We start from the raw sequence: 26,686 nt of genomic DNA, 5'->3' as shown, positions 1-26,686 counted from the left end.
GTGGGTACCAAAGTACAGAAAATTTCAGTACAATAACTTTGTTGTACAAGAATAAATATATAAATATTAAATCGACTTAGTGCATTATACAGAAGCCTCAATGCCTTTTTACATAACTATTTAATGGTAATGAGTTAAAAATATAAAAATATATATTTCGATCATGTACCGATTTTAGTAATTTTGAGTAGAAAAGGACACATGATATTGGAGTTATATAGCAATGACATAGTTAACAGGAAGGCTTGATAAATTGTAAATTTATAGAATGTTTAAGCCTTTAGCAACATGCTTGACAGCAAATGCATAAGTGCATATGACAGGCTAAGTACAGTATTGATGAATAAAAGGAGGTTAAAACTGCTTGATGTTTTATCCAGTACACCTGATGTAAGCTAGATGTGTGCTTATCATCTTGTAATCCACATTCTAGCACTTCAAAACAACTCACTCAATATTAATTGACAGCATGGTGGCAGCAGATTTGCTGAAGACAAGTTTATGTCAATGGCCTTATTCGTTGGTTCATTTCGTTGAGTACAAATTTTCGTTGAGTATTATTTTCATTTGACTGGTTCATAAAATAGATTTTGTTAACAATGAAAATTAATGTAACCACAATGCGTTAATCAACGTTAAATTATGCACGTGACCAAAAAAAATATGGCCGATTGGTCAGTTTAGCATAATATAATTTAGATTAAATTTCAGGAAATAAAAATTATTATATTTATCCACAATGAAGTAAAAAAATAATTGTACAAAAACTGGATGAAAACATTATTTTTACGAAAAACCCATACTGCCACAATCCAAAGCAGCCTTGATTACGCAGCGTGTATCGCGGTAACTATGCAGCCATTTTGTTTTGTTGAGTATTTTAGTTTTCTATACGACTGGTCGTCTTCGTTAAGTAGGTGGGCGTGCTTTAACGAAGAACGACCAGTCGAATACGACCAATGTTCAAGATTAGCAATACATACAAAAACCACTCAGAACCCACTCGAGGTTTTAAACTTCATGGATTTAGCAGCTTATAATTTCTACACATCAGCACCTCTTTAACCACATACCCCCAGCCTTTTCATAGATGGAGGGTCTAGAAAATTTATGATTATGCCACACTCGGATGGATTTATTCGGTGTACAACACCAAAAATAACCCACAGGTCTGAAGAAGACTTATTTCCAGTGGGGTCCTTCTAATGGTGATTGCGAAGTACACCGGGAGACAATCCCCTACTCTTTTCCGAAGAGTGTACCGAGTTCTTTAACGCGCACATAGGCCATAATACACACGGGACCAACGGCTTAAACATCTCATCTGAAAGACGGTGCACAATCGTTAACTTGCATTCAACCCTCCAGCTGAAACACAAGGAGAGGCAGCGATGGGAATTAAACCAGGGACCTGGAGATCCACGGTTCATTGCACACGCAGTGGCTACCACCAGATTAGCCGACTGAGCTAAGTTGCTCTCATGCATGCTGTTACTATCCCATTTACCAGCAAACCCTTTAAAAGGGCATTCAGGCGGGTTGGTGAACCAGGTTTTGCTAGAATCTTATCTCAATAATCCAATTAAACATCAAAGAAGAATACCTCTACTTAAGAGTCATTATCACAGCAGGCATTGCTGTTTCTCAATAAATTACCAGTATGGTATTTAAAAACCATGCTGGAAAATTTTAAAAACCTGTTGTTCAAAATAATTTGGCATTTTTATTACCTTAGCTATAATTTCAGATAAAAATCATAATAGATATGCTTTTGAATTTTAAAAATCAATGACTTATGTTGGAAGTTACAACATGGTTTTTGATTTAATTGTGCTAGACTTCTTATGAACTATTCACAACTAATGAGCTTCACTGTTAATCTTGTTACAAAATTCCCTGAAGCAGTAATTATAGAGATAAGAAGAGATCAGCAAAACCTGGTTCAAAATAGTAAAATTTGGTAAATGGTGAAGTTTCCTCATGCTTATAACTTTTTTATTTGGAAAAATTTAGTGTTGGAGGGGCAGGCCCATTGAATCCACCACACTTCCCTACAAAAAAAAAAAACACAGATGACAATGAGCGTAGCATAACACCTTTAATACATGTAAGCTTTAGTACAAAATCTAGGGTGGGACTATTATAATGCAATATATATCGTGGATTATGACATCAAAAAGCTCTTCAACATTTTCTGACAGAAGTCAGACAAAAATAACACTAACAATGGAAAAAATGTCAACATTTAAAACTGCTGGGTGAAATTATACAAACAAAAGGGCTAAGCACCAAACTTTTCATATCAACAAATGAATGATCTTTTTAAAAGTAAACAAACAAATTCTTGATAAAAAGTTATGTGAAATTTTAACAATATTTTTAAAACTTGTTTTTTTTTCACAAAATATTCCAACGGTGAAATATAAGTTTTTCAAAATACAATTACTGTATAAGTATGATATCAAATTTTGTATATTTACCTTTTTACAAGGTTTATTTGGAAAAATTATTCATTGTTTTTTTTTCAAAATTATTAGCACATAATATGATCAGTGCCAAAAACCAATGCAATCATTGAAATTATCTGTTTAATTAATTTAAATAATTAATAAATATTTCTGTAACAACAAAAAATATTAAGTGTATTGTAGCCAAATTAATAAAACACATTTTTTATAAAAAGTTACAGAACTCAGACACCATCTTGAAAAGTTTTAGTGGTGCTAACATTTGACAGAACATCTAAAATTAGAAATGCTAATAAAAAAGAGTATTGCTGAAAACATAACAGCACCAAGCCAGTTAACATTTATAAAATATAACTTTTCTTGTAACAATTACTACTACATTTTAACTTATGTTTGCTGTTTAAATTCACATCAACTTTTACATAACTAAACCTTAATAGTTGAATACCTTGTTTACTACATTACCATATCTTTGATTGACAGTGCTATCCTGAGGGTAGATTGTGGACACTTTCTAAAACTTTTCACTAGTATTATACAGGTATATACCAATCTTTAATAACAGTGATTGGGTTCCAGTTCAAAATTAAAATTTTTCTTCTCATCTTTCAATGTTTTTTTTTCAAATTTAAAGCTGTCAATCTTTTTTAAATCAAAATACATGCTGGAAGGACTGCAATATTTGGTACATTTTCAACAGCAAATTTACATTTTACATCCCATTTTAGAGCACCATTTACTACAGATTTTATGCAATATACTACTGTACCTATTATGTTCCTTTACCATGTGAGCAAAAATATGCATTTTATATATTTTTTTTGTTTAAACTAACCATAGCAGTTTACATTTTTATAATTTTTTTTATTAGACACACAAGTAAAATTGGTCATCGCTTCACCTCTATAGTGTTTCAGCATTATATACAGATTTACATTTGTTTACAGGGATAAATCACCGAGTACTACTACTACATTACATATACAATTTCAGGAGTGCATGTTTAATTAATTTTCTTACGGATTTCTTCTTGTACAACTTTACAATATCTTTAATTCATGTTCATGATTGACAGGTGGTGTCGAAGGTCACCAAGGTTGCTCAAACAGCATGATGCCGGGTTAAATTTAAATTTATTTAGTTCTGATGTGAACTAAACACTTTTCTGGATTCCAACTATAAATTATCTAAATCCTTAAAAAAAGTTGTACCTTCTAGTCACAGTATGCTGTTTGAAGGCTGACAACTGATGTAATGTTCACACAGGGCTTTATTCCTATAGACTCTGTTCACACAGGGCTTCATTCCTATAAACCCTGTTCACACAGGGCTTTATTCCTATAGACTCTGTTCACACTATACATTAATAATTTGTAGTTGAATTAACCATGAATTCACACAGGATAGCCACTAATATAGTCAACTTTTCTCGTTCTGATGCAATGAATGATCTGTATCTTGAACAAACATACCAAAAGTTAATATCTTTTATATACTGTATTCTGGTATATGAAGGAATATATAATTATGTGTAATGTATGCATGTGTCTGTACAACTGTATGTTTGTCAGTGTGTATGTACGTATTTATTTTCTCAGTATGGCTTAAAATGGAATGTTCGAATCACACATACACTCTGATTGTTCATTAATTTCCCACGCTTGTTAATTCCTGAATCGGTATCAGCAAGATCGGCTATCAATTACGTGTACTTTGGCATTAGCTTGTAATTCCACAGAATCCAGGACAGTGCAGTTCTTATTATTGTCGTCTAAAAACCTCATATTTCTGTTTATACTCCACTTCAATTCCTATTTAAATTTCTTAATTAAAACCATAGAGTAAAAAATATACAATTATTCCAAATTGGAACCTGGTAAATTGCTTTCACGCCCTGTCATTTACAGTCCAATTGTATCCATGGCAACGCAAGAAATTTTGAATTAGCCACAGGATCCAATATTTAAAAAACTTGTTTTTAGATACTTTGCTCTGAGGCGGTGAATGGGATTGTAATTAGGTACAATGATGGATATTCCGGCCTGACTCTGCACCGCCGACTAATTGTATGGGCAAAGGGCTGGACTTGCCTCCAAATTTAACGTTACGGATACATCCTTTGAATCCAGTGTGGTAACGATTTCCGGTAGTTACCTCAATATTATTCATGCCACCTGAAAAAACAAGAAAAACAAGAATAACTCCAGCGCTATTTGTAAGTTTGAGGCTTCACAAATGAAAATGTGTTATCACCGGGTTTCGAGGGAACCATAAAAAATTATGTTAATATTATTATTTTTTTTTTTATTAAAAAGCATATATACCATTACAAAACATATCAAAGCGCTGTACAATAAAACCTATTTTACAAAGATAAAACTAAGTACAATAAAAAAATCAATCAATAAAAATGGCAAATACAAATTACTACATTAATCAAATTTCCAATTAGAAATAACAATAACAACAACAATTGTATAAGAAAGATCACTTAAGTATAGATAACAACAATTATAAAAACTACTCTTTAGGGAAAAGGTGTGTTTTTAGAAGATTGTACACTGGGGGCCTGGCGTATCTCATAGGGGAAAATATTATGTCATGCTTGGACTCTGTGGTAACAGAGTTGATAATTTGTGATGTTTTGTATAGGTTACCTATAAACATTCCGTTGTTAGTGTCTAGCTTTGACAATGAGCCCCTGGACACAGTTTTTACTATTTTGTTCGTGTCCAGAGTGAGAGTGGTCTCTCTGTTGACACGACTGACTGCTAACGTATGCCATTTGCCATCGTTCACGGTGCTGTTGTCTCTAAGCATTGTTACACCACTGCCGAGGTTGTAGCTAGAAAAAAAAATGAATATTCATATTACTAACAAGAGTGAATAAATGAGACAAATAAATACTGCATATATCACTAACAAGCAAAATGAACAAATCTCATGAATATTCATTGTTATAACCAAAGAGTATAAATAGAACAAGAGAGCCAACAACGCTCATTGAGAGCGTAAAAAAAACGATACGCCCTACGCAGCTAGTGTAGGACGCCAACTAACGCTTGTATGCTTTTTATTACCCAGTACTCCACCGCGCACGGTAGGTTTGTCTGTTTATCTGTTCTCCACAAGATACTGTACTTTTGTTTTCCGCTTACGGAGTTTATAGTGGGCGTACTTCTACCGCGCTGCGCAGCGCTGCACTGGGGTAATAAAAAGAACATACAACTGTTAGTGGGCGTCCTACACAGGCGTGACGTTTTTGCTCTCTTGTTCTATTTATACTCTTTGTTGTAACTAAGAAAACTTAATGAATATTCATATTACTAACAAAAATGAATACATATATAAAAACGAAATTCTCATGATTATTCATCATTATAACTAAAATAATAAACAAACCTAATGAATATTTATCATTGCAATTAAGTTAAATAATTTCATGAATGAATGAGTGCATTCAGTATTTCTCTTAAGTCCTACCAAGTCATTATTTAATTACAAAAATATTATGATTATTAATAACTATGAAAAGAAACAAACTTCATGTAACTAAGAAAATGAGCAAGGCTCATGAATATACATTACTGTAACTTATTGTAATAAAATTAAAAACCTCATATATTCATCATTGTAACTCACTGTAATTTTGTGTACAATATACAAATCTCGCTTTACATTTATGGGTATTTAAATGTTAGAACCTATTTTTCATTTTACCTGATTGTAAGGACACCATTGTTTATGCCAATTCCCATGAAATCGCTAGAAAAAGTCACAGCCTTTCCAGTCCAGAGCATCAAACCTTCAGTGGCTTCTGTGCGAAAATCCAATGATAATTCAGTAAAAGAGCCAGTCAATCTGAAAGTAGTCATCAAAGATGTTTAGCCCTCTGCCCTAGCTCGCATGCTTACATGACTTTTAGCGTTAATACCAGACTCTGCTTTAACTCACATGATGGCTAGTCTTAATACCAGACTCTCTGCTTTAACTCACATGACGGCTAGCCTTAATACCAGACTCTCTGCTTTAACTCACATGATGGTTAGCCTTAATACCAGACTCTCTGCTTTAACTCACATGACGGTTAGCCTTAATACCAGACTCTCTGCTTATCTCACATGACAGTTAGCCTTAATACCAGACCCTCTGTTTTAACTCACATGACGGTTAGCCTTAATACCAGACTCTCTGTTTTAACTCACATGACGGTTAGCCTTAATTCAGACTCTCTGCCTTCATACAGGCTAATATTAATGTAGTGTAATTTACTTCAATTTATACAGAGGTCTCAAAGCACTAGGTGTGGACTAGCTCGTACAGTAACTTCCTTCTCCCCTAAGGGTCTCTTCATGTCTGAGCTACCCGGTAAACCGGTACCAGCTACTCTCGTCTGTCCACAACAGGGGATGTATGGACCAGTACACCGGTGCACCCCCTATGTGTCACGAAAGATGTACTGGTTCTTTTAAGTCCACATGAGGAAAATTGTGTACACTGCGCCTACAGTTTATAGTTCTTATCTGAGAAGACTTGTTGCACCACCAGAACCATAGGCGAGCGTGCCGTTTGAACCAGCACAGATATCATGGCTGCGCCCCTGCCTTAACTGCTTGGCCATCCAACTTGCCTTGATACAGAACCAAGGAATTTGAAAAGAGCTTTCCAATGGCAGTGGTAAAGTAAAATCCTTCACACATGAATGGTTTGCTCTCACATAAAACTCTTTAAGAGGAATATCAATAACTAACTTCTGGCATCATGAATCAACGATTTTATGTTATATCTTTATATCTATTTACCTATTTATCTATTTATTTTAAAAATTACCTTTTTTTGTTGAGGAGGCGTCGAGGTATTAATTGATGCCTTGAATATGGCTCTTCGCTAAAAAAAAAAGTATAAATACATAGTTAAAATTATTATTCACTAGAGCTTTCATTCATGACACTAAAAATGGCATATTTTCAGGAGAGTGGCGCAACACATTGAGCGGTGCAGCACCTTGTATACAGTTTGAGCCGTAAGAAGCAAGAAGTGAAAGCGGTTTCTAATGATATGCATTGGTTGGACTTGGTCTCACATCCTTAATGACTCCAATGAGTCCAATCCAGCTCAAGGTGTAACATTTAAAGCAAGCACTGACGGATGAACGCCAATTTTGATTCTGCTTCTGCATATATTGAGAGCCTTGAGTGTTATAAGCGCTTAGTACGTGATATGTTGACAATTTTGAGGGGTTTTCCTCTTGTCAACGTGCAGGAAGCTTACCTTCGAATCTGGTTCCCGGTGAATTTTAAGTAGCTTATTCCATTAAACATTGGAACATCAATCCTGGTATCATGCTCTACAAAATAAATAAAAGCAAGCAATCAATCAATCAGAGATTTATATGGCGCACATATCTTTCCGTAGGGAAGAGATGCTCGCTGTGTTGCTGCCTCAAAATAACAACTCAAGTACCGTAATCCAAACGAAAAAACGAAAGAAGAGGACAATGAACGAAAAGTTTTAAGTTCAGATTTGAAATGCCCAACTGATTCTTGAGTGGTGGTAAGTGGGATTCCATAACAAGAAGACGGACCAGCCACAGAAAATGAGCGAGCACCCCAAAGGTTCTTACACATAGGGGTAGATAAGAGGCACTTGTCAGCGGACCTAACACCTTGCTGCACGGGCTGGTAATGATTAAGAATGTGAGCAGGATATTCTGGAGAACCATGAATCATTGCCTTATAAACAAGAAACTGGAATCTTGAATTTTGACCTGAGATGGATAGGCAACCAATGAAGGCTTTTAAGTACAGAAGCAACAATAATGTTAATGAAGTTGATGGTGATGAAGATGATTATGATGATGGTGGTGGCAAAAATGATGATGATTATGATAATGATGATGATTATGATAATGATGGTGATGGCCATGCGCATTGGTGGTAGTAATGTCGGTGGTAATTATTACTCATATGGTTTACCTATATTAATTTTATGATGATAAAATTTTAAATACTATTTTTATTTTGATTTTAAATTAAAAAAACAAAGCAGTTGTTTATAATGAAAATACTATTAAAATGTTACCATTTTCACAGTTTTCTCCGTAATATCCAATGTGGCAATGACAAATATGGTCATCAAAATCTGCCTGACACTCTGCGTTGTTTTCACATGGCAGAGAGTTGCAATGATGATTGGCATTGATGATTCCAATACCATAGAGGGCGTCTTGTATTAAGTCAACTGGGAAACCGTCCACTTTCAACTAAAAGGTTTAAGAAAAAATAGGGAAAACATTTACAGTATTTCTAAATGAATGTGTTGCTATATAAAGAGATATATATATCTTACATATAAGCAGAAAATGTCCACAACAGGGGCTAAGGGATTGTATGATGTAGTATACTGGAGTATTCCCTGCACATCTAGAAAGATATACCAGGTTTATAGTCCCTTATACAAAACTTGTTCCACCACCAGAGCCATATGCAACCGTGCCACTCGAGCCAGTGCCGATATAGCTGTAAGTTCGGCGCCCCTGCCTTAAATGCTCAGGCATTTGACTTGCCATGGAGTAATGAATACTTTGTGACAGCGTTAAGTTTTTATCATTTTCAAATGAGATTGATAGTATTATTAATTTTTTAAAACCATCTTAATGTATTTTTGTGATGTCATTGATTGCACACGCTCCCGAGTGAGGTTAATAAATTTTGAATTTGAATTTGAATACCCCATGTCTAGTTTGCCAAGATCAGGGCTCTCTCCCTATGGTTTGGGGAGTGGATGACAACTACAATGAACCTATTCTAATTGTTGAAATATTTATATTTTTATTGTTGTTATTGTTGTTGTTCTTGTTATTTAAATTGTTCGTGAAAGTTTCATGTATGGCACTTAATAATTAAAAAATCTTAATCGAGCTGTACTCTTAACTAACACAAATTCTGTTAAATTGGATAGTGTATAGCTTTTCCTCTTGTTGATATCCTCAGTTAAGTATCAAACTTGATGTATGGATTGTTTCTCATGGAGAAATCTCTATGTATATTTTATTCTTTGTCAATTCATTGACATTTTGTAAATACAAAGTATCTTGACTGCTTCTTTTGTAAATGTTAAATGCAAAGCACAATGAACGAATAACTAAATAAATGTGATTTCAAATTGGATAAATACTGTAAAGCCCTTTAAATTTTCACGCACCTTAATTTTTTGCGATAAGACAATGATCGCTAAAATTAAGGGCGTGCAAAAATCTTGAAAACTCGGGTGGGTAGGAGTTTGCTTAAAAAATAAAAAAAAAATCACAAGAATTGGGAGCTCTAGCTAAAATATAGACTAAAAAACATAATTGCAGGTTTCTGCATTCATGTTAAAAAAACCACTGAAAATTGCAAAATTGCGAAAACAAAATGCTGCGAAATATTTCAAATTGTAAAATTGCAAAAATAATAAGTAGTAGTCCCCTTAAACTGCCAAGAAAGGTTGTATTCATAGTACCCTTTGAATGTCTCCAACGAGCCCGACAGTCAGTAATGCTTTGCTGGCGACATTTTCATAATTTGGTACACCACCAATGAACAGGTCCGTATTAAATGTAGTTTGTGAGAAGCCGCCGGGGGACATTCCTTTAACTTCAGCCACATCGTTGACCATTAGGACAGCATCACGCCCTGTACGAGAAATCCCCACCGAATTCCACTTGTTAAGCTCCAATTTCTCAGATGATCTAAATTGTGAAATGAAATTATTCAAAAATGTATGTTCAACTTATCTGACCTCTAATCACACACTTGTTCTTGGCTCTTTTAAAAGATGCAATGGGTCGTAGTTAGCAGCGCCTCACGTCATACCTCTCGGACATTTGACTTAACCGGTACTAGGCAAGTTTGTTTGCAATGCATTAATAACAAACCAAAGGAGATGCTCATATTTCATCATTTTTGTAAAGTATCACCGAAAGCTGTTAGAGATAGCGTGTAGCGATTTTATGGAAACCAAGCTTAAGATAGCAAAACTTCCATATTACTACAACTATTACTATTATTCGTAATAATATTTTAATTATTTTATCATATCAATATCATTATCTTACCTTAGCACAGCTGGACCAGATCCGCAATCGAATCTGAACTCCACATAACCACCAACTAAATTTAACGAAAGGAAGTCACCTTTCCCGTCTGAACTCTGGGCGCAGTAGGCAAGGACACCATCATATTTGTGTGGTTTCACGATCATGGATAATTCAAAGAATGTCAAGTGATTTTTGTTAAGCCCATCAAATGCCAAATATGAGTAGCCTTCAAAGGACGGCACTACCAAATTAATTTCTAATTGGTGCAAAAAAAAAAACAATAGTTATTAAATTATGTTTATATATTTAATTCTACTTTGCTAGAAACAAAGTATTTGAGGGAGTGATTCTGTGGAATAGAGTTTCACAGTGTATTTACTATTTTTTGGAAATAACCTCATTTCAAAACTTTACCCTCCAGTTGTCAAGCCAAAGAATTATCTTTAACCCTCAGGTTACAGCTTCTATCCAAGTTGTGACCTGAGGGTAATATGATGATTATGATCATCTTAATCCTCAAGTCACAGATCTAAGTTAAGGCAATCATTTTAACCCTCAAGTCACAGATCTAAGTTAAGGCAAACATTTTAACCCTCAAGTCTTAGATAAAAGTTAAGGCAATCATCTTAACCCTCAAGTCACAGATCTAAGTTAAGGCATCATCTCGTCCCACAAGTAAGAGATTTAAGTCTCAACACTGAAGTACCACCTTCCAAGCCAAGTAATCAATTTTCTATTCAATAATTCAATTTCCCATTCCATTTTTTTTCTGAACATAATTGACAGACAGCTAGCAAGTACATAATATTAGCAGAACAAAGTGGCCAATGCACCTTTTTGCTAAGCCCCGCCCATAGGATATTGTTGCTAAAATCCCACAAAATTATAGGCCCAGTTCTGATTGGTCAGTTAAGTTTGATTGACACTTCGCAGAGGTCCCTTATTGGAATGTTGACTGAGGAGGGACTTACCAATTTCGCATGAGACACCGGCAAAGCCAAGCTGACAAATACACTGATAATTATTTGCTGATGTCACTACACAAGATCCACCATTCAGGCAGGCGTCTTCAATACACAGTCCACTGGTGCACTCTCCTGTTTTGGAGGGAATAGGAAATAATTTATACTAATCACATGCAGTATAATAACTTGCTACTGATTCTGCTAAACCAGGTGGAATTATGTAAATTAAAGTTGACCAATGTGCATCTCATTAATTTATGTAAAACGTAAATTAATGAGATGCATATAATTAATTTGCATGTTATCTTATATTACATTATATTATTATTAATTTACATATTTTACATTACACTTTGATTGAAATGGATGAGATATGGATATGTTCTGCCCAGATCTGAACTAAATCACTATCGAGCAAAGCACTCTACAAAATTCATGTAATATAATTAGATATATAACATTTAAAAAAATTTTAAATAAAGAATTCAGAAATTTCAAATAATTATGACAACATACCAACATCAATTCCATCGATTGCATCACCCAACGGTTGCTGCCTCATGTCAAATATGTAATCGTTGATCTTTAATTCCTCAATACAGCCGGTAAAACCTTTGCCCTGGTTTTTATGGTATGCATCGACAGTATGACCGCCGATGTATATCATCTGATTCAGCGACATCTTTTGGTACGTACCCTAAAGAGGATGTTTTCAGATGTCATTATTCAAGTTACAAAAACGAGAAGCAATGAATGTCATCACAATTGTTTGCTCAGATATGCTTGAAACTATAGATTATTTTTTTAAAGATTTTGGTTATGTTTCTGCTTTTGATCATCAGACATCCTATGTGGTGAAATTTTAAAAATACCTCCAAAAAAGAAATCAAATACAAGGCAATCCAAAGGTCTCTTAAAGATGTATTGTCCCTTGCGAAATACCCAAAAAAAATCATAAAAATAATTTTTTAAATTTACTTGCCCATTTTGAAGTAACATAAAAGCTATCAACTTATGTGTGTACCATTCAAATATTGAAATGTAAAGTCTGGTTTAGGCTAATTATCACAACACAAACTATATGTTATTGAGCATGGCTTAAACAAAAATATTTGAATAAAATAAATAATTTAGGTTGCATTTACAATACACAGCATACGCTAATGAAAGCCCATCCACAATGCAAACTAATGCTGTGTCTACACTATTAAAATTTTATTTGACAAATTTGTGTGATGTGCCCATATATGGGTATGATTATGTCATAGTACACCCAAATATGGGCACATCACATCTATTTGTCGTAATATTTGTTTGGATAGACGTAAGACAAAAATCCCTGCAGTGGACCAGCGTCCCACCCAGGGGGATATTACACTCTCATCTGCTTCATACTACGGAAACTGGGGAAAAGCTCCCCCCTCCCACCCCCGACCCAGAGTCCTAGTGGCTTGGCAAGGATTTACTATCAACAAAAATCACATCCATTTTTTTATTTTTCTTTCATTTCTTTAGGAATCTTATTCATCAACATTCAAGACATGATCTCTAGATCACTACAAACTATTAAAAATATACCTATATAAGGCATTCACATCACTAACAAGTGGATGATTCAGAGTTTCCAACACCGCATGTTGATTATGTATTCGAACACTCAAAAAATATTCAAACTAGCCATGAGTTATACTTAGCGTGGTAATACCCACCTCGGCAACAGCAGTGAGTCTGTCTCCGCCATCAATAACCATAGTCGCGACGTTATTGTCTCTGTTAATTGTGACTGTGTGCCATTTCATCATTTCCACCTCAATTTTACTTGTAATCTTCTCTTCTGGCAGTCCGAGGCTAAATCTGATGGCAGTCAAAAAAAAAGGTTTAATCATCATAAACATTATTTATTATCAATGGGTATAACATGGTGCAGTACATAACCTGTCTCCACAAAGTTTAATCATGTCATTTATCACCATAAACACTAAAATAACAGAACAATAGAAATTATGTGTTTGAGTTTGACTCATTCTGAAATTTGTGGTTATAGACTCTACATCCTACTGTGCAGGGTGTAACTATTTGCAAATATTTTCCACCAAAAAAATGAAGGAAAAAATGAAAAAATTTAAAATAAAATGAAAAAAAAAGAAGAATAAATTTAATATTTTTTAGGGTAAGCAAAGACTGTGTTATTTAAACATTAAAATGGTGAGGAAAATTAATTTCATGGTTAAAGGCTAATAGCTTATAAAAGTATACAAAATAAGCAATTTCATTTAATAATGTAATTTTCTATTTGATGGTAATAGCTATTCTATACAATTAAGTTTTAGGTGACAAATACCACAGATTTGCCCATAATGCAATATGACATCATCAGGCCCATGGGTGCGACATGATATCATTATACCCATACAGTATATGGGCAAATCACACAACTTTGTCCTATAAACCTTATTATTTTACACAGACCGTCTGTCTCAGCTTAAGATAGTCTTTCAAATGAGACTCAATTGGCAATTTGCATTTGAGTAAAAAACCTATCAGCTTAATAATTAATCTTCTTAGTATTCAATATAAATTTGATTTCTTTTAGCAACTAGTAAAATTATTTCCAACCTGAATTCAACCCTGCCATCTCGAAGCTCAAGGGAAAAGAAATCTCCTCTTGGCGACTCCATTTGACTGCCGAAGACAAGGATGCCGTCACGGTCTATTGATTTGAATTTGACCGTCATTTCGAAGGCGTTGTACATGTTTACGCTTGTAGGCTTCTTAAAGTACATGTAGGAGTGACCATAGAATTTTGGATATAACACATCAATATCTGTATAAGGGAAACAAAGAATTATTTAATAAAGTCAAACATAAAGTTAAGGATTAATTAAATAGAAAATTAATAGATGACACATGACAGAATTTATATAGTTTGATGAAAGAATTAAAGAATTAGTGAATCATTAGTGATTAGTGACAGACTAACAGATAATTAATGAATACATAGATAACCTCTTATTCCGAGACCCTCTAATTTGAGACCACTTTTTCAAAGAACCAATCTTCAATCTTTTAACACAAAGCTAATCCTCTAATGGAGACCGAACCATGAGACCACCACAAATGTTCAGGTCACAAAGTGGTCTCGAATTGGAGGGTGAACTGTAGTGAAATAAATGGACGGATCAATAGATATGAGAGTAGATAGACTGATAGATAAGGATGGATGGATAGCTATAACAGCAATCACTTATTAGTCAAAATAGGTGGTTAAAAATCATTCATATTGTAAGCCAATACCAAAAACTTTGTATTCAGCTTTGTTCTTCTCCAGTGAGGTCTCTTAGCATTGTACCTTATCAATAAAAACTTTGTATTAAGCTATCCCAGAAGCTGGCAGCATACAACTCATTTTTTAAATTAAAGCAAGGCATTCACTGCTTCGTACGACTGTCGGCCGACGATTCAAACTTTGCTCCATGTACGCGCTAGATCACGCGACACCGTTTGCTGATTGTCGGTGGCTGTCTGAATGGATCGTCATTAAAAACGCTTTGTTCCCACACATCGCCGCGTTGCGTTGTTGAGGAATCGCGTTGGCCGATGACTGACAGGAGCAGTAAGTGGTTGGCTTTACTAGTCTGATATTGCTGTCAAGTTTATCATTGGATGTGCAATGTAACAGCAATCCAACAAAACATTAGCCAATAAAAATACCAATTATCAAAGTTCCCTACAATTTATGTATCATGAACATAATTTTCAAATGAAAAGTAGCATGCCAAATTCTCTACTAATCAAAAGATATACTATACAAATTAAGGTAATGCATATGTCTACTAAATTTGATACTTTACATTGGTGATAAAATTCAAATCGCATAGTCTTAGAGTTTATAACTAACAACTCTGCTCTTTAGGCTTTTTTTAAACGACCTGAATTTTGAGCACCCAGATTCCCAAACTATCAACTCGCCCCTCTCCCCAAACATTTGGTTCCAGTCAACTGACAACTCATTCATAGGTTTGGTTAGGACACTGTATTGAGCATCAAGGACCCAAATGATTTTACAAGATAAATTATTATTAGGTGTTAATATAAAATATCTTTAACATATATGAAATTCACTGCCAAAAACTGGTATCACATGAGGGAAAATACTTTGCATGTGTTCATAAGGAAGATGATCAGGTGACCACATTTCTGACCTGGTACATACCAGTACTCAGATGCACAGTGGGACAAATTGCATGGTGGGAAATCAACATCTACTTACTTTCTTCACACAAGTCACCAAATGTTCCAAGTGGACATTGACATCTGAAATTTTGCGATTCTCGTAGACAAAGGCCACCATTCTGGCATGCAATCCCCGCACACGGATCATTAGTTGCAACAGGAGTTGTGTCACGTTCTTCATCGCCATCTCCACTACCGCTGCTATCCTCGTCATCGCCACTGTACTCGGCTCCACTTCCAAATTCCGGTAGAACTTCGTTCTCATTCTCGTCAAGTAATAACGCACTATCGATTTTGAAGTCTATGTCTATGCTATCTGTAGTGTTAAAAGAAAAAAAATAAAAACAAATCGTAAAATTGAATTATAGCTACGCCACACATTGGCTGGTAGTGAAGATAAGATTTCCTTCGAAACCAAAGACCTTTGATTCAATCTTGTGAGACCATGTAGACTGTAGTTTTATTTTATTCTCCAGGTCACAAAGAATGCAAAGAATTGAGATTTTTATTAAAATTACTTATCTCTCCCTTAATTTAGGACCTATAAAATACTGATTGATTAGGGTCCCCATTGAAATTACAGAAAATACTTAAAAAAATTAAACAAGGTATTGCATGTTGAAAAATAATGTTGTGCTAAAAACAAAGTGTTAAGAATATTCTGAATAACATTATTATGCATAAAACATTATTCATGTAGAATTTGTGTTGACGTAAACTTTGCCGTTAGCAAGGTATTTTAAATCAATGCTCGGAACGGTGACTGCATGACAATAGCAGCGGTCATCTGCCGGTTAATAGCACCAAGACCGCGCGATAGAATACCAACAGCAGCTGTGTCAATACTACATGGCATCATGTATTTTTTCTGTGTTTTAATGTTTATGTAAATGGATGAACCATAAACATTAAGACATACAAAGTACTATTATAGTATCATTCACACTTAATTACAGCAAGTTCATAAAAAGGGAGAAAATGTATCTCTCTTCTCCCCCATCCACCAAAGTAAAAGAGGGTTCTAAACAATATTTATCATTGGAGAATCACAAGCCTTTCATGTGATGGTTGAACCACTTTCTGCTTGGTAAAAGTGAAACATTTTATGAATCTCATAAACATTGTTAGGAATGCTGCCATAAATCCCTCTATAATAATGTTCCCCTTCCACAAAAATATGTTAACTGCAAACACTATTTATAACAATAAGCCTTGCTCCCAAAAAACAATTAAACTGCTAATGATCCTTCCTCAAAAACAACTGTAAAATGCCATAGATTCCTTTATTACAATCTGCCATACAGTACACATGGTGAATAATCCTTTTATTACTGAAAAACTCCTTGAGGCCATTAAGCCATGTCTGGTTCACTCTGAATGAACTCCATACCGAAATCATAAATCATAATTCCTGTTATCAACCACAAAATATGCAATAATTTCATCTGATATTTTTCATCACCATATCATAGCATGGGTCCCCGGGTCAGATGCTATGATCTGAGGCACCTCATGGGAGGCATTTCCTCTATTCTTTTCACACTGCTAAACAATGCAAATGTGAAAGAATATCCATGACAAATTGTAAGCCTAGCCGAACACTATAACATTACATAAATTTCATGCTTAATAAGACTTTCTCAATAAATTTTAATAAACAGTGGAGTGGTGCTCTCTTGGTAGTTATGATGTTGTCACCAGACTTCCAGTCCTTCGATCTTTGGTTCAAATCTAACAAACTACCCACCAAAAAGGCCTGCACGAAGGATATCTTCTGCCCAAATTTTTGCCTAGAAGTCTTCGCACTTAAAATAAGGGCCAATTCCCACTCAGATTTTGCAGAAAATTAGATTCGACCTAATAAACAATGTATTAATTATAAAGCAGTATTTACGATTATGCGATGATTTTCCGCGCAAATTTGAGCTAGTTTTTGAGGTATCACCCGTGCAATTAAAAAACTTTGCAGTATTTTAAACTACCAGCATTTTTCATGACTAAAGTTCACAATATTTGCTACTGACATTTAGAGAATCACACTCCACTGAATCCTGTAAATGGTGACTAAAAAGATTACATACTGTAGGACTGGATGTGGAAGAATCTGAACCGCACGACAGAGGCGAAGGAAGGTTTGATGAGTGTATACCAGTTTTAATCAAAGCACTGATTGTTAAGCAGAGGGGTGTAGAAGAACTACACCCCTCTGCTGGCCATCAAATATGTACAGCCAAAAAATGGTTTTAAAAAAAACCAATGATGGATGAGTCACTATTTACCACTGTAAAGGGGTAGACCATTTTAAGAAGTTAGGTAAAAAGAAGGATAATCATAAAAGAGGGATAAGCTCAACGAAAACATTGATAAATACAATATTTAAGTTAAAAAATGCATATAAAGGCATGTATTTATTTATATAAAGTAGTACTTTCGACGGTTCTTCATATGATATGGAGACTTAAATAAAGTGACTGTTTAATATATTATCCCAAATTAGTATGAATGCAATACTGTAATATTCCAATGAAGCAAAGTTGCTTAATAATGAATAAGGGAATTGTATAAAACACAACCTGATTTACACAAATTACATCGTCTTATTACCATGCAGAATTGTTCAAGGGATTGCTGTGACACTAATTACTCCTGATCACTCGTTATCAGAACACTTTACTGCAGGTTACAGCAACCAATCCTGATTCTCTGCACTCACTACTACATGTAGGGGCAGATTTAGGGGAGGCAGATGGACCAGCCCCTGCCCCTTTTGGAAAGTTAAAAAAAAAGGGAAAAAGAATAAACAAGAAATACATGATCGCCCAAAACACCTTAAGAGGTTATTTCCGGGCATCTAGAAAATTAAAATTCCCCTGTGTAGTGTTGTCTCTCAATTGTCCCCACCCCCTTTCCAGACATCTCTGAATCCGCCCTGACAACAAGCCACAAAATTTAATCTATTACCTAAATATTTTTATTCCTTTAAGAATTTATGATCACAATTTGTTTCTTGGGTGACAATGAAGTTCAACTACAATTTATTAACTTTATTGAGGATGTAAATTACAATCTATATTTGTTCAGAGCTTATTAACATCTACATTGGGATGAGATAACCCTACAACGGCTACTAATAAAACAGATCTAATAACCGATACTTGATAACAGGAAATTAAAAATAATCATGTTTCAAATTAAACTATAATTGATGCAACCTAGTAACTACTACCCTTTTGACCAAACATGGTAAAACAAACAGTACATGGCTTTAATCGCAGAAATCGTTTAAATGGATTTCGTTTAAATTATCAGCTTAATTTTGTAATAACGAGGTAAAAAGTACTTTTCAGACTAATAACTGCTATCTATATTTAATCTTTTAAACTATATTAAAGGGAGAATCAGATTCTAGAAGCATATTTGTGCTTTGGGCCATTACCTAGGCATAACACATCTACAAATCGATCACAAACTTTGTTATTATAGCCTAGCCCATCTAATGAACCACTTATTTTCAATAACAATAATAATTATTACAAATTTTGTTATCGGTATTGTACAAGAAATTCTTATTATCATAGAGTTTTAATAACTCAACGTTGTCATTCTTAACATGTTACTGTTATTCTGTTAACTATCATTTTTTTTATCCTCATTCAACAATTAATAACTTGTTTTTACACTCAATGTGTTACTATGAAAATGGAGTTTCTAATGTTGAGCCATTACAGGACCCTGGGATTTGTATTTATAGTAGTGCAGTTTTGCTCAAATTTTAATTGGGAAAATTTTCAGCACATTTAGGTACTTCGATACTCATCATTATTTTAAGTTATTACCTATATAATTCTTTAATTACACAATCGTTATTTATATTAAGAAATATTAAACATTCTCACTTTTCTCTATATCTCTGCAAAAGTGCCATTGACCAATATTTGTCCATGGCAACAGTCTATAGTTAGTACTTACCGTAAGCTCTTGCTCATATCTATCCAGTATACTCACCAATGACAGTTATGGATTCCACATCCCCACACCCCTCACCCCTCAAATTGTCTATTCTTATCTGTTATCCAGTACTGTATATTAGTTCACATAATCAACAAACTCCACACTGTTGTTACAACAAACAGTAGTCACATTTTCATATTAATCAAATGTCTTGTGCCACAATGTACGCAAATGTATTTTCAAACTGACATTTTTGGAATTCAGTCTGATTTTGTTTTTTAAATACAGTATTAAAAGGGATATGACAGTGAATGCAAATGTTTCACAGCAGGTTCCGTGAAAGTATAACCTTTATATGAATGAGGACAAACCCTACCCTAAGTTGTTATGATCATGAACTCCCTAGGTTATTTTAATTATGACATCTTCCTAGGTTGTTGTAATCATGTTGTTGTAATTATGCTATCCCTTAAAGCTGCAAGGCAATGATGAATGAAACCGACCACATAGGTTCTTATAATGATGTTAAGATAACAAGTTTTTACTTTTTATATACACAATTACGAAGCAAGAACATTACAGTTACATGCATGTTTAGTGCGTGTGCATTTATGTGGATGACAAATACTTATTTTAGCACAAGATCACATTAAAATTCCTACATGAACTTAGGATAGTATTCGTTGTTCTCTAAACAATTTGTACTTATCACAACACTGCCACATGGCCATACCTCATCACAGTTGCATCAAATAAAAGCAATTCTAATTAATGAGAATAGATCGTGACTTCACGGTGGCTTGCAAAATCGTAGGCCTCACAGATTTTTAAAAAGTTAATGGAGACATTTGTTGTAGTGTTGACTAATTAGGATAATTAGAATAAGCCTAATTGCTACACAATACAGGGCATCAAAACAGAAACACCTAATTATACCATTAGGATGAACCTGCCTTTTACACATTTCAACCTTGTTTTTTTTTAAATTTTACATCTGCATATCTAGAAAAATCTAGACATAGAATATAATTATTCCCAGAAATGACTTGCAGAATGTAGTCTTAGGCTTTTTTCCACACAGAAAATGTATTTAGACGCTTTAGATTCGCGCATATACAATCCAAACAGGCATTCGCTTGGGGGAAATTCATAATACTACAAATAGCAGGGGTATTTAAAATCACATTACCAGCAAAGTATTACAGCAAATCAAGTTTTATTACATTATTATGTTCAAGGGCAGCATTGAACAGTGATACAGTACACCAATGGCTAGACTTAGGTCATCATATAGCAGCAGTATTTATTACATTGGTTTGGAAGAAATTTAGAATGTAAAATGTTATGGGAGGAATGTACAGTACGTACTTTACATAAAGCGAACTTAAATAATACTATACTGTAGTAGAATTATTAGAATATTATATACAATTATTATTATTAAGTTAAACTTGCCTAAGTAAAATAATTTCTAAGTCAAATAATTTCTAAGTCGATCTAATTTTAAATGCCAAATTGTTGTGTTTTCCATTAATTAACAATCTGTAAGTCAAATTTTATCTAAGTCGAACAATATTTCAATGGCAGTTTAGATTCGACTTAAGGCAAAGTTCAACTGTGTTTTTCAATTGTTTCAATTTAAAGTAGATCCAATTCATAAAATATTAAACATTAATACCATTAACAGTAACAAACAACTTTTAAGTATGTTATGATTAATATTTAAGAAAATAATTTATGAATAAATTGTATCCATCATCACTGGTGGTCATCATAATAAAAAGTTTAATCTAAATAATTTTTTATGGTTTTCAAGATTTTACATATTACGCTAAATGTACTTTTTATGAATATAATTTTTAACAATTGATAACAAATACAAATTGTGTCAGGACACATTGTATTACTACTATGGAACCTTGATTGATTGATTGCTTCCAGAATCCTTGACACTTAATAATATTTCAAATGATTTAAAATTAGCATCCTAACTTCCTTACCCTCATATTAGGGAACAAAGGTGTCTTATGACTGATTGAGTCGGTCACATGATGTCCTTGTTGATGGATGTAGAATATGAAATACCCTGTGATACCAAATGGTGACTATAGTCAGGATTACACTACTAAAGGACAGGATTAATTAACAGAAAAAACACAAGGTATCATAATACAGTAGAAAGAAAATAGAAAATAGCTAGTGTACTAATATTGATAATTACTATAGTAATTATTATTATTATTTATTATTATTATTTGTTACCTAGCTAATTAAGTATTAATTACTAATTACAGATTACAGAATGTTCCAGAGGGCGCTATAGCTGATGATGAATGCAGATGTTTAAATTTATAGGGAAAGTATTAATGAAGATTGAAATGGCCCCGAAGGCAACAAAGAAAACAAACGAATGATGATGATGAGCCTAATATAATTACTAATAAATGTTATTTAAATAATAAAATAGCTTTTTTTCTACACAATTGAAAACCTTGGTTTAAAAATACCTTGTTCTTAGACAATTCCAAGAACTCTAATGAATTAAAAAAAAGGCAACGATGATAGATTAGTACATACATTATTAATGTACTTGTATCAACGTTGTATGAACTTGATTTATAATGCGAGACAAGAATGGTTAGTATGTAGCAACATGCTGTATGATAACCAATCATATGATGCAGATCCAAAGCATGTTTATATTTTCTACAGGCACAGAATGATAAATCACAGTGGAAAACAGATGGATGGATGAAAGTAAAAGAATAAGAAAGAGAATGAAATAATAGAATAAGAGGAAGAAAAATGAGAAACGTAAGAGTAATAAGGAAACAAAGTAAGAAAGAAAAACGAAGATAAAAAAATAGAGGATACATGAGAAAAAGACAGTATGAACGTAAAAAAGAGACATTGGGCGTATTCGACAAGTGCATTTTGTTGACTACGATCTTTAGTTGAGTATTACTTTCCTTCGACTGATCGTAAAATAGACTTCGTTGATGACGAAAATTAATGTAAATCAGAGTGCGTTAATCAGCGTTAAGTTATCCATGTGACCAAAACAAACATGGCTGATTGGTCAGTTTAGCAAAATCATTTGCGTTATTAATTTAGAATTAATTTCAGAATTTAATGAAAAATATAATATTTACGATATTTACCCACATAAAGTCCAAAAATAATTGTATAGCTAACAGAATTCAAAACTGGATAAAAACACGAAAAAAAAAACCATACTGCCACAAGTTGAAGCAACCTTGATTACGCAGCGTGTATTGTGGTATCTATGCAGCCATTTTGTTTTGTCGAGTACAGTATACAATTTTTCCATTCAACCGGTCGTCTTCGTTAAGTAGGATTTTACCACTGCGCAGGTGGGCGTGGTTTAACGAAGAACGACCAGCCGAATACAGCCATTGAGATAAAAAAAAATAAATAAAAAACAGAAAGAGCAAGAAAAAAGAGGCATTGGAGAAAAGAGCTAGAAGGGAAGGATAACAACAAATAGGAAGAAAGTGACAGAAAGCTACTGTATCATATTCTGTATTCTTGAACCATAATCCATCTCATTCCAAGAGTTTAGAATGCATGTTTTTATTTCAGTTCTAATTGTATTACTTCTGTCTTTAAGTAAACATGATGGATCGTAACCTTTGAAGTTTCGGTAGTCGCATTTACATACTTGCTTTACATATATTTTTGACCTCACAGCCTACATCTAACTTCATTGTAATAATCTAAATATATTCTAAAGAATGAAAACTGGTTGGTTGCTGCATTAAACAGGATGAACGGAGACACAAAAATTTGATGCGATTTAAAAAAAGTGATATAATGTCTAACAAGCGTACCTTCTTGATACAAGACTGTGGGCCGTCAGGAATTCTAACTGAAATCTAATAGCAACTTACTGTAAGAAACACTTGTGCTTTATTTATAGAATTCTATCATCCATGAACAAACAAAATTTTTCTTTGGTTACAAGAACAAGTTTCAAAGGTGTTGGTTTATTTTTACAGGATAGTATGATACGAACTAAAGTAGAACCTCACATTTCATGCAAATTGTGATTAAAATACTAAGTATTCATTCATTCGGCTTCAAACTGAGTCATTACTGTTTTAAAAAATTTCATGCATCAAGAAAATCTTTTCAGCAAAAAATGACACGTCGTCCTATGATGTTTCTTTGAGAGGCTTGAGTACAAATGACTTGTGACTTGTAACAGGTTTCAGCCGATTCCAATAGTACATCTCCACTGAACTGGAAGAGAACATGGCTGAGAGCTCCATTCCTTTTGTATCAATTTCAGTTAAGGGCAACAAGAGACCAACTCTTAATTTCAGAGGCAACTTATTTGGATTACAGCATTTTTTTTTATCACATAATGAAACAGCAAATAAAACTAGTTTAAGGCGATTAAAGTACTTTGGTTTAATTTACGAATACTCAAAAGTAACTACTGTACTGTACAGTTAAACCACCTTCTGAACCAAAGTGTACTTTTGATGGTTGTCCCCTAAATGGGGTCAGTTGTAGTGTGAATAGATATATTTTCTCTTGATTCGCAGCCAAAATAGCATCCCTTAATAAGGGTGTCTCAAAGGGTTCTAAACCTCCAAACTAATAGCAAGAGAGTGGGGGGAGGGGGGTGGAAGAGGGAGATGAACATAATATAATTGTTTTTTTTGTCTTGCTCTTACCTTTCAGCTAAATGACACCAGGAAGGAGTAGAAAAAAATATAGCTTTTATAATTTTCCACTGTGCTAATTTTGAGTTTTACTATTTTTATTGATGCTGTTTTAACCCAGCATTTTTGAAGGGCTTTCCAAATTCAACTTAATCTATGGACTATGATTTCTATATAATATAGTGGTGGATCCAGGGGGGGTTCAGGGGGTTTGGACGAATCCCCTGAAGAAACGTACTACTCAGCTGGGTCATGACTTACAAAAGGCATGCTAACCTACTGTACCTAGGCATAGGTTGGCAGATCAATTAAAATTATACACACTGTATTTGGTTCGATGTCATATAATAGTTTATGTACCAAAGTGCATTCTTGAGTCCTATCGGTTCATTGACTGTTAGAAGAAATACCACATATCCAAATACTCATTATTGTTGTAATATAATACAGTAATATAGCCTCTTTGATTTTTTTTTTCTTTGAAGAATGAGATAAAAATTACCTGACACCTTTTTTAAGAAGGGGGAAAACTTTGAAGTTTGAAGAACAAAAGACTCCTCAGAATTCGGAAAAGCTCATTTCCAGCCATCTAGGAATCAAAATTTTCCCTGACCCCCACTTTCCTTTTTGGGTTTTTTGGAAACATTTTGAACCTCCCTCTTCAAATCCTGGATCCGCCCCTTAATAGAAGTAATTAATTAAAATTAAATAAGTTCTATAAATGAATACATCAGGTACAAAATGTAGTAAATCAAATTTCTTGAGCACCATTATAATCAATAAACTATGTGCTTTCAGATGCGTAAAATAAAAACAAAAGCTGCATGGAGACAAATAAGTATCCCTGGCTGATCTGGTGTTATGTGATATATAATGAGCTGATCTAGTATAGGAGCTGATTAAATTTACTGTGGAAGCCAAATTGTAAGCTGTTAATCTTTAAACAGAAATGAGATACTGGATGATCGCTCCTGGGAACGGAACCAAAGATGACTTATGGAAAACGCATAAGGATAACGTGACAAATCATTACTCATATAAAAAAAAAAATGAAATTGCAAATTCTAATTTTCATTGAAATCTGTATTACATTGTTATAAATTGTATTTATATACATACCCTCAATATCGAATTCCCAAGTCAGAAAACCATTAGTCACACGTCAAGGAATTTTCTTAAAAACTGACTGGCAGCCCTCAATATTAAAAATCAAGTCACCAATAAACATTAATGTTAAGAGAATGGCCTCTTTCTATATAAACTCATAAAAACAGACTTGAGAACAAAAAACAAGATCATGCCATTAACAACATCAGAATGTATTAAAGGTCATACTAGAAACGTTGCTTAATAAATCTTGCAGTATCTACCTACAGTAGGCCTACCAGGTGAATTGCAGGACAATGCAACTATCCAAGTACATTGAGATCACTAATTATCCCATATAATCATTACCGCAGACCATAATTGTTCAATTATTGGGCCAATATATGCTAACAGTCAACTGATCCTGTGCATTGTTATGCTTGACAATGTTTCTAGCCTGACTGTGTACACCTTCTCTCATTAACCTAATAACCAAATCATCAAGGATAGTATTTAAAGGGAAAAAAGCATTAAAAATATACATACTTTCCCTGTGGTATAATCTCAACAATTCTCAAAATTGTAATTAAATTATTGGATGGTTCCCATAAATAATTTCGTTTTGATTGCAATGACAAACAGATTAAAACCATTCATTTTTTAAACTAATTTTCAGAATTGTTGTATTAAACAAAACTCCTTATTATTTGAATACAGCCACGCACATAATATAAGAATGTGTTATTAACATCTTGGTAACCATAATATTTTTCGTAATTGGTAACAAAAATATTTTCTTATTTAACTAATTTTCCATCGCAAGCTCATAACATTCTAAAAAAATAGGCTCCCAGCGGGAGCATGTGCCTACTGCCTTATACAGGAGCTTTTGTTTTTTAAATTTTATCTTTGTTCTTCAGATTCTTTTCTTTTGAATATTCTGATGTGTGTATTATTGTAGTGTATCTGGATTTTTCATGAAAATTTTCTTTCATAACAATATTCTGTATAGGCCTACTATATTACAGTACACTAAAAACACAAAATGTGTAACTCTTGGAGTTACCACGTTATGTCGTTGATTACGAAGAGTACTACCATGTTCTAGAAGACGTCCTTCAAATGACGGTAAAAGGCGTTCGTGGTGAACGCTTGCTGCATCGCTATGATGCGTGTTCGAGTTTCGAACGCAATTTTGTTTGAGTTCCAAACGCT

The 26,686-nt window shown here is 33.8% G+C and overlaps 1 protein-coding gene across 1 annotated transcript; it reads right to left on the bottom strand.

The window, feature by feature from the left end:
- Positions 1–2,080: 2,080 nt before the first annotated feature.
- On the bottom strand, positions 2,081–16,062 carry LOC117104344 (pikachurin-like). The gene is made up of 13 exons (XM_033245169.1): positions 15,781–16,062; positions 14,127–14,334; positions 13,220–13,364; positions 12,027–12,207; positions 11,517–11,642; positions 10,564–10,801; positions 9,969–10,197; positions 8,550–8,730; positions 7,740–7,815; positions 7,299–7,355; positions 6,189–6,329; positions 5,126–5,313; positions 2,081–4,642 (listed from the first exon to the last, which is right to left on the bottom strand). The coding sequence occupies exons 2-13, from the start codon at positions 14,291–14,293 to the stop codon at positions 4,485–4,487; spliced, it is 1,887 nt and encodes a 628-aa protein (XP_033101060.1). The 5' UTR covers positions 14,294–14,334; positions 15,781–16,062; the 3' UTR covers positions 2,081–4,484.
- Positions 16,063–26,686: the final 10,624 nt, after the last annotated feature.

This window comes from Anneissia japonica, unplaced genomic scaffold, assembly GCF_011630105.1.
Source record: "Anneissia japonica isolate Jap-2015-1 unplaced genomic scaffold, ASM1163010v1 scaffold287867_len1003013_cov215, whole genome shotgun sequence".
NCBI lineage: Eukaryota > Metazoa > Echinodermata > Crinoidea > Comatulida > Comatulidae > Anneissia > Anneissia japonica.
Note: the sequence above shows the minus strand (reverse complement) of the source record. Positions and strands in the feature narration are given on the sequence as shown.